Source organism: Prionailurus viverrinus, chromosome E1 (genome assembly GCF_022837055.1).
Source record: "Prionailurus viverrinus isolate Anna chromosome E1, UM_Priviv_1.0, whole genome shotgun sequence".
NCBI classification, from domain to species: Eukaryota; Metazoa; Chordata; class Mammalia; order Carnivora; family Felidae; genus Prionailurus; species Prionailurus viverrinus.
Window position 1 is genome coordinate 34254966 of NC_062574.1, and position 14890 is coordinate 34269855.

General features: G+C 40.0%; 1 protein-coding gene across 15 annotated transcripts in view; it reads left to right on the top strand.

Moving 5' to 3' along the window:
• MBTD1 (mbt domain containing 1) overlaps window positions 1-14890 on the top strand; it is a 72029-nt gene that overhangs the window by 25523 nt on the left and 31616 nt on the right. For 9 of the 15 annotated variants that reach the window (XR_007147065.1, XM_047833970.1, XM_047833971.1 and 6 more), the window contains 4 exons: window positions 3146-3347; window positions 10248-10387; window positions 11695-11809; window positions 14503-14588. Coding sequence is in view for 14 of the 15 variants with exons in the window: in XM_047833963.1 (XP_047689919.1) it covers window positions 3146-3347; window positions 10248-10387; window positions 11695-11809; window positions 14503-14588 (543 nt within the window). In the remaining variant the exon portion in view is untranslated. Of the gene's footprint in view, window positions 1-3145; window positions 3348-10247; window positions 10388-11151; window positions 11268-11694; window positions 11810-14502; window positions 14589-14890 lie in introns of those variants that run through there. The other 6 variants (XM_047833966.1, XM_047833974.1, XM_047833964.1 and 3 more) reach the window with 5 other exon arrangements.

Genomic DNA, 14890 nt, shown 5'->3' on the forward strand with positions numbered 1-14890 from the left:
GATCTTCTTCACATGGAAGTAGGCTATATGAATCTACTAGAACTAGAATTCTAGCCAGTGTTTGTAAGTGTGTATTCCAGGCACTGTGAGAAATATTTCACAATGTCTTTTCATTGCCCTCGGGGGGAAGAAAAAATCAATTCTTTACCCTGGCCTTCAAGGACCCTCATGTCTACTAGCTCTGTGCTTAACAACGCAGAGCCTGCTTGGGGTTCTCTCACTGTGTCCTCCTCCAACCTCATCTTTTACACCTGTCACTCTGGGCACCAGCCACACTGGCCTTTCAGTGGGCTAGGGATATTCCTACTGGAAAGCCTTTGTCTTGTTCTTTGCTTTGCCTAGAACATTCCAGCTGCCCTTTTTGGCCTCGAGGTCTTAACTCACCAATGCCTTTCCTCACCACTGAACATGAGTCGACGACTCCTGTCTCAGTTTGACTCTGCCTTCACATGGTCTAACTTGGGTTCCTCCTGCCAGTAAACTGTCACCTTGGTGAAAAGCATGCATCTTGTCTGCTCTGTACACCACTCGATCTGTAGCCTCTGCTACTGTGAGACACACAGATGCTTGATAGTTGTTGAATGTTGAATGAGTAAGAGAAGAAACTCATAATTTGCCCAGTGTTGACAGCTAATAAATGGCAAAACCAGGACTCAGACTTAGGGCTATCAGAATTCCGAGCTCTTGGCACCACACTTCATTCAGACAAGGACTCTCCCATTCCTTATCACCTTATCAGTTCAGAATGTTGCTAGACTTGACTTTTGGCATCACCTTCAAAATTTTATTCTTTTGAAATCCAGTGGTAGCCGATTTTGGTTCTTTGAACATACATTTGATTTTTTTTTTTTATAAGTTTATTTATTTTGAGAAAGAGAGCACACAAAATTGGGAGAAGGGCAGGAAAAGGGAGAGAGAGAATCCGAAGCAGGCTCTGTGCTGTCATCAGTTTGCAGCTCGAATTCACAAACCATGAGATCTTGACCTGAGCTGAAATCAAGAGTCGAATGCTTAACCAAGTGAGCTCCTCAGGCACCCTGAAAACACATTTGATTTTTTTTTTTTTAATACCTGCAAGTTATTCAGAACCAAATTTGTTAAATAAGATGGGTAGTCAAGCTAGGGAAAACTGTTGAGGGAAACGGATTAATTACAAAGTAGCCAGAAACAGTAGGGTTTTCTTTTTAAAATTGGGTCTAAAGGAAAAATACTGTAAGAAGTTGGAGGTTGTGGCAACAGCATTAGAACACGCATAGAGCCTCATGAGGGGACTTCTTAAAAGATAGTATTCATGTGGGCATAAAATATTTCCATTGTGTGGATTAAGGAACTACTTTTGTTGCTTTCATAGTTATACTTGATTCAAGTGAAAAATCAGTTGTCCACTTTAGTGCAAATGTTTCGTAACTGCACTTCTGAAAAAGACAGCTTACTCTTCTCAAACTAAGAGATGCATTTGGATGGTTTTATTTTGTCAAACTTTACACAACAGATTTCAGCTTTGTATTGGTCATGGGAGGAAGTTACCCTAGCCAGAAGAGACATTGTGCATAAAGTGTAAAATGATACCAAAAAATACTAACTGAAGCAAAACATTGAAAGGTGCCAGCTGATAATTTTTACTCTAGTTGTCCCATCGCGGATTCTCAGCTGATAATTTTTACTCTAGTTGTCCCATCGCGGATTCTCAGCTGATAATTTTTTTTTTTTATTTTTTTTTTCAACATTTATTTATTTTTGGGACAGAGAGAGAGCATGAACGGGGGAGGGGCAGAGAAAGAGGGAGACACAGAATCGGAAACAGGCTCCAGACTCTGGGCCATCAGCCCAGAGCCTGACGCGGGGCTCGAACTCACGGACCGTGAGATAGTGACCTGGCTGAAGTCGGATGCCCAACCGACTGCACCACCCAGGCGCCCCTCAGCTGATAATTTTTACTGTAGTTGTCCCATCGCGGATTCTCAGCTGATAATTTTTACTCTAGTTGCCCCATCGCATATTATCTTTTTTTTTTTTTTTTTTTTTTTAAGTTTTCTTTTGCTCCCTGCATTGATCCTGTTTCCTTATAGATTCTTTTTTCTGGAGATTTTTTTCCTCTTTATTATTTCCTATTTTCTTTTTAGTTTCTTCTCCCTAAACTTGAAGTTTTGCAATTTATTTCAGGACAGGTTGAGTTGGCAGTGTTACTTTTTGGGGATTTAGGCAGCTTGAGAGAGCGCATATCTTTCAGAAGAGCAAACATGTATCACTCACTGAAGATGATGTAGTGTCTTTGCAGTTTTTCTTTTGAAAAGGAAATAATGTTTAGCTTGAGATACTTGGAGTTTTTTTAACCATTGTTTATGCTAAAGAAAAAAATGAGATAAGACTGCAAATGTACAAATGTTATCTTCTCTAATATTTGAAATAGTTAATATCTAAAAATTCTCTAAAATTAAAAATTCCCAATTAATCACTCCAGAACTCTTCACAGCGATTTTTAAAAGCATCTATATATTTCCTGGATGCTCTAAATTATAATAAAAATCTACACTTTTAGAGATGAAAGGTAAATTAAGAAACCATCTGTTTGTTATGTGTATTTCACAACAACTTAAAAAAATCATCTAATTTTTAAAAAATTTTTTTGATGTTTATTCATTTCTTTGAGAGAGAGAGCATGAGAACGCGCACGAGCAAGCGGGGGAGGAGCAGAGAGAGAGGGAGACATAGAGGGTGAAGCAAGCTCCAGACTCTGAGCTGTCAGCACAGGGCTCAATCCCATGAACTGTGAGATCATGACCCAAGACACTTAACCAACTGAGCCACCCAGGCACCCCTCTGATTCTTTCTATAGAGAAGTGACCTACCTAGTTTATAGCAATTACTATTTGAATTTGAATTACATGGTGATCCTCTGATTGTGTTCCGTGTTTATTGTTGTCATTGGTATTCTTATTAGCTAACATGGTGGCTGATAAATTTGCACCCTGTAGAAAGGAAAGGCTCCATTTTGAAACAAACATTTTGTTACAAAATAAAATTATCATTTGTCAGGGCTAGGTCTTCGTTTTCCAAATATCATCACAATTTGAACTAAATTCTTTGGGGTGGTGGTTGTGTATCTGTGCTGTGTCATGTATTATTGATTTTTTCTACTTTTAAGACTGAACATTCTTCACGCCCTGAAAGGAAAAGAAGAGACTCTTTCGGGATGTTTGACGGTTATGATAGCTGCAGTGAGGACACAAGTAGCAGCTCCAGCTCCGAGGAGAGTGAAGAAGAAGTTGCTCCTTTACCTTCTAACCTCCCAATTATCAAAAACAATGGACAAGTCTACACATACCCGGATGGCAAATCTGGCATGGGTGAGTATACCGCCTTTCACTGTTATGCAGCTTCATATTGGAGGACATGTTCTGATTTCATTTCTTCTTTCATTTCCCTTCCTTGGAATTTTTCAAGGGAAAAAGAAACGCAGTCTGAAACTTACAGTTGTAGATGAGATCACTAGATTTCCATTTGATCTATCTTGCCTACCTGCCGTGTTCTGGCAGAAAGCAAGTAGAGCAAAATAAAAACAAAAGGCTGTTGAGAAACACAATGTGGACGTAAATTCAGTAATTAGGTAATAAATCCCAATGTACCTGAAAGTGTGTAGGATCACAGGCTTATAGAGCTGATACACTTGCAGAATGAGTTTCTCTCCTCTACAAAAATTCCTTATAAGAAGTTTTCTATTTTAACACTTCCAATGATAGGGTATCTCTAGTTACCAGATTATTCTTCGTATTGAACCAAAATTATCCTTGTTCTGAATTTTGTCTTTGGGTCTTAATTTTGCCTCTTAAAGGTACAGAGAAGAATTCTAATCCTTGTTATGATGATAACTGTTCACACTAGAACAGTCCCAAGTGACCCTAATTGCTTCAGCGATCTGTCATAGTGTCACAATGATTTTAATTCATCAATAGCCTGCTCACTTTCCTCTGGGCATGCTTCAGATTTCATGGTGCTGGAGTGACAGCTTACATGACTTGCCCAAGACTGTCCTGTTTTTAGGATTGAAAATCCCATATCCTGGGAAGCACCTCAGGCAAATGGCTAGTCACCTGTGTAATAAGGGCAGCTGGTCACCTGTGTAATTAGGGCAGCAGGTAGGCCACAGAATTGCTTTAACTTTTTTGAAAGTAATACTGATTTCATGTATAACTGAAACCCTTTAGTCTTTACTACAGATTCACCACTAAACCAGTTAAACCAGTCTTGTCTGTTAGCAGTTGACTTTTTAAAAGATATTTTATTTGTGAGTAATTTCTACACCCAACATGGGACTCAGACTCACAACCCCAAGATCAAGAGTCACGTGCTGCACCGACTGAGCCAGCCAGATGCTCCGACTTTTTATTTTTTAATAAACGATATGAGGTTGATTTGAATAATACCTTAGGAGAGGCACGAGCAAGGGCTATGGGAACATGAAGGGCAGGTGATGAATTCTAATCTGGGAGGGCTTCACAGGGAGGCAGATTTGAGCTGGCTTTGAAGGACAAAGGTGGAAGCTGTGGGAGAACCCTGTGGAAGAAGGGAACTATACTAGCAAAGATTGGGAAGTAGGACTTTGAAGGAATCATGCTGAGCCATTCAGATGTGGCAGGCACGTAAGTGATTGTCCAAACGAAACATTGCAGAGAGATGAAAGATCTGGTGGTACAACCATCTTTGGGCATGCAGTGTCCGAAAGCTTATTTTTAAATCAGTCAGTGCTCACCGAGGGCCTCTTTCAGGATCCAGGCATCTGGTACTTGCTGTCAGCAGAGAGGCTTCCTATTGGCAAAAGTGGAAGGACATGCTCCCACTTCACTTGGGAGCCAGACAAGGTCATTTCCAAGGACATCGCAAAGACTAGGGAAGAGGGGAAAGAAGGTGGATCAGGAAGATTTGGAGTTAAGTTTTTGGCTTTGGGCAGGCCTCTAACTCACTGAGCCTGTTTTTCCATCTGTACAGTTGGGATGTGGGTACCTGCTAGGCAGGGTGGCCGGAGGACAAGGATAAGAGAAAGTATCCCCAAAAACTCCAGCTGGGGCTGCAGTTACACCATGGATGCCTGGGAATGCTGAATGAGAACAGGAGCCAGCCTTGTTTGATACCACTTAGATTCAGGAGTGAGTCTGCCATGATAACATTCTGATTGTAAAAATTGAAAAATGATTTGGGCCCTGAAGAGGTCCCAGGAGTGATTTCAAGCTTACTCCCAAGTTGGGTCTATAGGTGGACCTGATAGATGAAATCAGCTGTACGTTTCTCTTAATGGCTCTCTTGATGAAAGGAAGTGGAGTGGAGGTGATCCGTGCTGGAATAACTGTCCTAGAACCTCAGCAGCCCAAAGCCAGGTTAAGAGGCCTGGCTGATGCAGTCTGAGGGCAGAAAACTGGTGTGGACGTCCCGGGGCCCGTCCACCAGGATGATGGACAGCAGGTGTGGCTGCAGAGGTTTCCCCTGTGGACACTGGTTGAGCTACACACTGTGCTGTTTTGGGAGCCTGTCCCTGAGTGTGGCAGGTATCTGGTGAGAATTAGGCACCTCCTCAGTCCGCAACAGGACAGGCTCTGGATTTGGAGACAAGAATCTTCCGGGGGCTTTCCTTTTGAGACCTGCTAAGTTCCAGCCCCTTTCCAGCTGCAGTGGATTTTTTAAAACTTTAAATTATCCCATGTAACCTTTTTCTTACTGAATTTTGATCTTCTTAGAAATTGTTTACTTCTAATTCTATCATTTAACATTGAAGGTTGTGTTATATAATCTTCTAGTTTTATGTCATTTGCAGATTTGATAATAATGCCCTGGAGGTATTCTAGTCTTAAAAAGTTGAACAGCACAGGGCCTGGTACAGAATCTTGTAGGCTGTGTCAAAATACTTCCCATTATTGGGGCACCTGGCTGACTCACTTGAAAGAGCGTGCACCTCTTGATCTCAGGGTCGTGAGTTCAAGCCCCAAGTTGCATGTAGAGATTACTGAAAAGTAAATAAATAAATAAACTTTAAAAGAAAAAAAATTCCTTGGGACACCAGGGTGGCTCAGCTGATTAAGAGTCCGACTCTTGGTTTCAGCACAGGTGATGATCTCATGGTTCATGGGTTTGAGCCCCACGTTGGGCTCTGTGCTGACACTGCTGGGCCTGCTTGGGATTTTCTGTCTCCCTCTTTCTCTGCCCCTCCCCTGCTCTCTAAATAAATAAATAAATAAATAAACATTAAAAAAAACAAAAATTTCTACTCACTTATCAGGACCTTAAATTTCTCAATCTTTATTGACAAAGCTGCATGAGAGATTTTATCAAATGTTTTAACTCCTAAAAAAAAAAAATTTAAAAAAAACCCATATTAACTCCTATTAATATATGGTTGACCCTCAAACAACATAGGAATGCCAGTCTCCCATGCAGTTGAAAATCTATGTGTAACTTCTGACTCCCCAAAAACTTAATTACTAGGGGCACCTGGGTGGCTCAGCCCTTTAAGCATCCAACTCTTGATTTCAGCTCAAGTTATGGTCTGATGGTTTGTAAGTTCATGCCCTGCATCAGGCTCTGTGCTGATTCTCTCTCTCCCTTTCTCTCTGCCCCTCCCTTGCTTGTGCTCTCTATCTCAAAATAAATAAATAATATTTTTTAGAAAGGTGTCTGACCCTTGATTTCTGCTCAGGTCATGATCTCACAGTCATGAGATCTAGCATGGCATTTGAGTTAGCACAGAGCGTGGAACCTCCTTGGGGTTCTCTCTCCCTCTCCCTCTCTCTCTCTCTCTCTCTCTCTCTCTCTCTCTCAAAATAAATAAACAAAAACTTAATTACTAATAGCCCACTGTTGGTAACACTAATAGTTGATTAACACATGATATTTTGTTTTTTGTATTATTTAATCTATTCTTACAATAGAGTAAGGTAAAGAAAAAATATTTTTAGGAAAATCGTAAGAGGGAAAACACATTTACAACACTGTATCTTATTTATTGGAAAAAACCCACATACAGATGGACCCATGCAGTTCAAAACCCCTGTTGTTCAAGGGTTGATTGTATACTCTTGCCATGGTTTAGTTATACCAGTCCAGTAATATTATAACAAAAGGAAATAAGGTTTATTGAAGCTTTATATGTGCCAGGCTCTGTTTTAAATACTAGAGATACAGAGATAAAACAATATAGAATAGTCCCTGCGCTGGTGGTGCTTACATCCTACTCACAGGAAGTATACTTTGATATGTATAATTCTTGCCAAAGATTCACTATCCCCTTTGGGTCACAGCTTCTTTAGCTAGATGGTCACAGACCTTTTTAATCTGTTCTATAACTCTTTCTCCTTTTTTTTAAACTTTTTTTTTAATGCTTACTTATTTTTGACAGAAAGAGACACAGCAATAGCGGGGGAGGGGCAGAGAGAGAGAGGGAGACACAGAATCTGAAACAGGCTCCAGGCTCTGAGCTGTCAGCACAGAGCCCGACGCGGGGCTCAAACTCACAGACCGTGAGATCTTGACCTGAGCCGAAGTCGGACGCTCAACAGACTGAGCCACCCAGGAGCCCCTCCTTTTTTTTAAATGCTTATTTATTTTGAGAGAGAGAGGACGTGTGTGCCAGCAGAGTTGGGGCAGAGAGAGAGAGAGAGAGAGAGAGAGAGAGAGAGAGAAACCCAAGTAGCCTCCGTACTATCCACACAGAACTCAACGCAGGGGCTCCATCTCATGAACCCTGAAGTCATGACCTGAGCCGAAATCAAGAATTGGATGCTCAACCGACTGAGCCACCCAGGCACCCCTGTAACTTTTTTGACAGAAAACCATTCCGTTTTTTCTCTCCTTAAACACCCTTTCTTCATCTCTAATCCTGTGGTACCTTTCTTTCATGATTTCTCAATAGATTTATAAGTACTGGTTAAAACTATAAGCCCTTCTAAGTTTAACTGTTTGGGTGGAGATTTGAGCCCACTCCAGCAGTTTTTCGCTCTGTTACTTTCTGGTATTTTATTTTTTGTTTTTTGTTTTTTCCTAATTCTTCTCAGGAATAATTGACAAAGATAGTTGCATATGTTTAACATATACAGTGTGATGATTTGATATACGTTGTGGGATGATTACCAAGATTGAGAGAAATAATACCCATGGTTTCACATAGTTAACTCTTTGTGTTGTGGTGGTGGGGAAGAACACAGTATCTACTCTTAGCAACTTCCCAGTATGCAGTACAGTATTATTAACTATAGTTACCATGCTGTATGTTAGAGTCTCATAATTTACTCTTCTTATAACTAAAATGTCGTACCCTTTGACCTACCTGTCCCCCTCCCCCCAATCCCTGGTAATCACCATTCTATTTTCTGTTTCTATGAAATCGGCTTTTTTTTTTTTTTTTTTTTTTTAAGGATTCCACATGAAAATGATCCCATACGGTATTTCACTTAGCATATGCCCTGCCCTCCAGGTTCAACCGTGTTGTCACAGTGCCAGGATTTCCTTCTTTTTTGTGGATGCATAATATTCCACTACAATGAATAATACTTCATATATGTATATATATACCACACTTTATGCATCCATTCAGCTATCAAAGGACATTTAAGTGTTTGCATTTTCTTGGCTCTTGTGACTAATGCTGCAGTGAACATGAGAATTCAGATATCTGTTCAAGATACTGATTTACAGTCAACTAATTTTTGACAAGGGCACCAAGAATGCAGAATAGGGCAAGGACAGTCTCTTTAATGAAGGGTGTTGGCAAAACTGGATATGCACATGCAAAAGAATGAAAATGGATCCTTGTCTTACACCACTCAACAAAAATTAACTTAAAATGGATTAGACTTAGGGGCACCTGGGTGGCTTAGTTGGTTAAGGGCCAACTCTTGGTTTCAGCTCAGGTCATGATCTGGTTTGTGGGTTTGAGCCCCACATTGGGCTCTGCGCTGACAGTGCAGAGCCTGCTTGGGATTCTCTCCCCTCTCTCTCAAAGTAAATAAACTTTAAAAAGAACAAAAAGAATTTAAAAAATGGATTAGACTTCAGTGTAAAACCTAGAAATATAAAACTAGAAGAAAACATAGGAGAAAGCTTTTTGACACTGGTCTTGTAGTGATTCCTTGGATAAGAGAACAAAAACAAATGGGCCTACATCAAACTAAAGAGGTCTGCGCGGCAATGGAAACAATAAATTGAAAAGCCAACCTACAGAATGGGAAAAAGTATCTGCAAACCATATCTGATAAAGACCTCCTACAACTCAGTAGCAAAAAAACAAATAATCTAAGTGAAAAATGGACGAAGGACCTGAATAGACATTTTTCCTAAGGACATACAGTTGGCCTACAGGTACATGAAAAGGTGTTCCACAACACTGATCATCAGGGAAATACCCATCAAAACCACAATGAGATACCACCTTACACCTATTATGATTGCTATTATCAAAAAGATAAGAGATAATGTTGGTAAGGATGTGGAAAAAAGGGAACTCTTATATACTGCTGGTGGGAATGTAAATTGGTATATCCGTTATGGAACACCATATGGCAGTTCCCCAAAAAATTAAAAATAGAACTGTCATGACCTAGCAGTCCCAGTCCCACGTATATATCTGTTTACCTATTCTGAACTTCAGTTCTTGTGACCCTTCTTCTAATTCTGCCTTTCAGATCATTGTCTATTATGCTAATTTACAAAAGAGGCACATTAATAGGGTTTTGTTTTCCTCTGTTCTCAGTGAGTAATCAAGCATCTACCTCAGGCTTTGACCCTCTCCTTTCCTCCTTGTCCTCTGAACATAACGAAAGAATCTTTGTATGACCCTTAACATTTTTCCAAGACTTGGCTCTTTTTACCTTGCCCTTTGTGTTACTCCTTAGCTGCATTGCACTTCTTTTCCTCTTTTGTTTATAATCCTTTCAAAAGCTGGAGCTCTTAATGTATAGGAAAATGCCTGGCACACAGTGAGCACTAAGGAAATTTAAGTTGAATCTGATTTATTTTGTTTGTGGGCTTAGACCCTCTGTTAAACCTTGAGCTGCGGTCAGACCCTCTGGAGCCGTGGCCATGGCATCATACCAGTATTTTCTCTAACTTTTGTGTGGGCTTTTCTGTCGTTTGTATAACAGAAGAAATTTTCTGTTAGAAGGCAAATATTTAAATTAACACTTAAGTAATTATTAAACTGTTAGATAAAAATTGGTTTTATTACATGATCGTAATAACACCATTGTTTTTGTTCTATTAATTAGCTACCTGCGAAATGTGTGGGATGGTTGGTGTGCGAGATGCTTTTTACTCCAAAACAAAGCGTTTCTGTAGTGTTTCATGTTCAAGAAGCTATTCGTCAAACTCCAAGAAGGCAAGCATTTTGGCCAGACTTCAGGTAACGGTACAGAAACCTTCTTATTCTTTATATCTGTTATTTCTATGGCTTTCACTGTTTATCTGTCATTGGATTGTGATTCACTGCACTCCACTTCTACCCAGTTGGCCAGTTACCATTTTATACCCCACATTTTTTCAGAAATATGTGATCCCCAAAGTTTGTTCAGCCTGTAAAATTCAACAGCTATTATAATAGACAAGGCATACTATCCAAAGTAAACGATGAAACTGTGTAAGTGAATTAAAAACACCCTTTTTCTAAATAAGTATAAATATAATAAACGCCTTGTTATATACAGAAATTGAAGCCATTTTCCCCCCTGGTTTCCTTTTGAGTTAACATCAAGGTAGAATCAATGCAGCATTTGGGGGGAAATGATATACCCTGTGGTTCTACTTCTCCATCATATCTGCTTTGTACTTTTGAGCACAGCCTGTTTGATACCTTGAACGATTGTGTTTGGTTAATCCAACTAACCTTTTTGAAAACGTTCATGGTATAAAAAGAAAATCATCTTTCTTTAAATGTATATCAATGCCTACAATACAAAATGGAGATTCGACCATTTGACTAAGTTGTTAACTACTGTAGCATATAAACAGTGTTTTTAAGGCATTTAACTGATTTTTGTAATATATTTTATTTGAGTGATCACATTTTTCTTATTCGCCTGTAATTGATTGTGATCCTTACATAGCACTGAAAGGATTTATAAAAATTCCCCAAATTAAGGAAATACATCACTTAGATGTATTTCTATATTTCAGATAGACAGTACCTAAGATCCTGAGCAGTGGTCTGTACCCAAATGGATGGCAGTTTGTCACACTGTGAATTTGGCCCATGATCATTTTGTCATTGATCTTTTGCGTTAGCACTAAAGGTATAAACCTCAGTCACTTGCTCTTTAAACATTAAATTATCTTCTCTTACCATATAAATAGCAATGCTTGGCAACCTGCATGAGTGAATAACCACTGGTTTTATCTAGTATAAGAAGGAATCAAGTATCCACCACAGCCTATATTTTAACATCTTATGGGATATAATTTTTTATTAACATATTAATTTGCATATTGCTGTTTTAGTCTGTGCCAGCTCTGCTACCCATAATAGATGTCTACATTGTAGCAGAACTCCAAAAAACAATTCTCATGTTAAAATTCCTTGTATGTTTCCTCTGCTTTAATAATTTTCTAAACCCTTGATGTTTACTTAAGCAGAATGAGTAGTATGCGATCAAGTTAATTTTTTCGGTGGAGGGGGATGAATGAAAAAGAATCCTATTTACTTAACTCTTCTTGTTTTAGGGTAAGCCTCCAACAAAGAAAGCAAAAGTTCTTCAGAAACAACCTTTAGTTGCTAAACTAGCTGCATATGCTCAGTATCAAGCTACCTTGCAAAATCAAGCAAAGACTAAAGCAGGTAATATTGGTGAATATAGTAGAAGTGAAATGTTTGATAATGATTCACCTAGTTTTAGTCAACATTTAAATTTTGGATTTTGTTAACTAAGCTATTTCTCTGTCCTACTAGTACATTATGGTATTAGGCTTCTTGATGATGGTTTTGGTTTCAGTAATTTATTCTAGGGGTACCTGGGTGGCTTAGTCGGTTAGGCATCCAACTCTTGATTTCGGCTCAGGTCATGACCTTACGATTTCAGAGTTCAAGCCCCACAGTGGGCTCTGCGCTGGCAGCTCAGAGCCTGCTTGGTTTTCTCTCTCTGTCTCTCTCTCTCTCTCTCTCTCTCTCTGCCTTACCCCTGCTCGCCTTGTCTCTCTCTCTTTCAAATAAACTTCATAAAAATAAATAAATACACGAATAATTCTAAATTTTTTTTTCAACGTTTTATTTATTTTTGGGACAGAGAGAGACAGAGCATGAACGGGGGAGGGGCAGAGAGAGAGGGACACACAGAATCGGAAACAGGCTCCAGGCTCTGAGCCATCAGCCCAGAGCCTGCCGTGGGGTTTGAACTCACGGACCGCGAGATCGTGACCTGGCTGAAGTCGGACGCTTAACCGACTGCGCCACCCAGGCGCCCCAATACACGAATAATTCTAGAAGAGAGTAATTTTGTTGACAGTTTCACAGTGCTTGTGGCAATATCCTTAACGTATTTTATTGGGGGGGGCGCCTAGGTGGCTCAGTTGGTTACGCATCCAGCTTTGGCTCCGGTCATGATCTCATGGTTAGTGAGTTCGAGCCCTGCGTCAGGCTCTGTGCCAGCAGCTCGGAGCCTGGAGCCTGTTTCAGATCCTGTGTCTCCCTCTCTTGCTGCCCCTCCCCTGCTCACACCCTCTCTCAAAAATAAATAAAAAAATAATTCTGGGGTGCCTGAGTGGCACAGTCAGTTGTTGAGCGTCTGGCTCTTGCTTTCAGCCTAGGTCAAGATGTCACAGTTTGTGAGATCAATCCCCACATCAGACTCCATGCTGACAACACAGAGCCTGCTTGGGATTCTCTCTCTCCTCTCTCTCTGCCCTTCCCCTGCTCGCTAGCCCTCTCTCTCAAAAATAAATAAACATCAAAAAAAATTTTTTTTTAAATAATTTCACAAACATTTTTTATTTGGTTATTTTCTGTGTTCCACTTCTATGCTGTGGCTGGTGGGGAGCATTATGGAGATAATAAGCAAAATGATAGGATGTTTAGCGGGCTTCAAAGGTAGTGGGGAGGTGAGAGTCATAAAAGGAAGAGATTGAGAAAGGATCATTTCTAATAGATTTTTTTAAGTTTATTTTGAGAGAGAGAGAGAGAGAGAGAGGGAGAGAGAGCACAAGTCGGGGAGGGGCAGAGAGTGAGAATCCCAAGCAGGCTTTGTGCTATCAGTGCGGCACCTGCCAGGGGCCTCAAATTCACAAACCACGAGATATGATCTGAGCCAAAGCCAAGAGCTGGACACTTAACTGACTAAGCCATCTAGGGCCCCTGATAGAAGATTCTTAACAGGAAGGCAGAAGCAAGGAAGTATAGTAGGGACTGAAGCAGTGAAAAACCCTAGTGAAGGTAAGGTATTAGTGGCAGATACTGGAGAGAAATCTCACTGAAAGGGGCACCTGGCTGCCTTAGTCAGAAGAGTGGCAACTATTCGTCTCAGGATCATGAGTTCGACCCCCACATTGGGTGTAGAGATTACTTAAAATTTTGGGGAAGCCTGGGTGGCTCAGTCAGTTAAGTGTCTGACTCTTGATTTCAGCTCAGGTTGTGATCTCATGGTTCGTGGGATCAAGCCCTATGTTGTGCTCTCCGCTGACAGTGCAGAGCCTGCTTGGGATTCTCTCTCTCTCTCTCTCTCTCTCCCTCCTCTCTCTCTCTCTCTTTCTGCTGCTCCCTCACTCATGTTCGCTCGTGCTCGCTCTCAAAAATAAATAAATAAACTTTTATAAAACTTTATAAAAAAAGACATGGAGAAAGGGAGAGAAAGAATCTTAAGAATCTTAAGTTAACTCCATGCCCAGCACAGAGCCCTTTGCAGGACTCCCATCTCATGACCCTGAGATCATCACCTAAGCCAAAATCAAGAGTCAAATGGTTAACCAACTGAGCCACCCAGGTGCCCCCCAAAAAAACACTTCAAAAAAAAAAAAAAAAAGAAGTCTCATTGAGATGCACAGTAAAAGCTACATGGGAATAAAAACCCAAAAGCAGCCATGGTAGTGTTTCTTATTCTGAACAGTTCTGAGCTCAGCTGTTCTTTGCTGCTTAGAACATGGAAGACTTAAGCTAATATTAGTTTTCAAATATGATCTATGTGAAAGTTCATGTTTATTTAGAAAAGTTCTTAAAATTTTGTAGGAGAAAAGAAAACTTTCAAGATGATGTTATTTTTTCTCTAAGTTTACTTATTTATTTTGAGAGAGAGAGAGAGAACAGGGGAGGGGCAGACAGAAAGGGAGAAAGAACAATCCCAGGAAGGCTCTGTGCTGCACGCAGAACCCAACATGGGGCTCAATCTCTCCGTGAGATTGTGACCTGAGCCAAAACCAAGAGACCGTTAACTCACTTGAACCACCCAGGTGATCCAAATGATACGTTAGTTTTATGTCATTTCACATTTTCTCATAAATAAAAGATTTGAGCATTGTAATATATCTAAATTTATTTTTTTTCAGCAGCAGTCTCCATGGAAGGCTTCAGCTGGGGTAACTACATCAACAGCAATAGCTTTATAGCAGCTCCAGTTACCTGCTTTAAACATGTGAGTATGGAATTTCTCACCTTGTACTGAAATGCATTGTCATTGTTTAAATCTGAAGGTACAGTAACACCTAAGCATCTTACCTTTAGAAGATCTTTTTTTTTTATACATTGTCATAAAAGTGCTAATTTTTAAATGATACTTATTAGTACCTAGAAATAACTTGTAGAAATTGTACAAGTAAACGCGTCCTATAAAGAAATTACAATTTGAAATTATTTGAATAGGGAAAAGTACTAGTCTCCTCCAATTTTCATGTTAAGTTGAACCATATCCAGTGCTGGTTTTGTTGTATATCATGT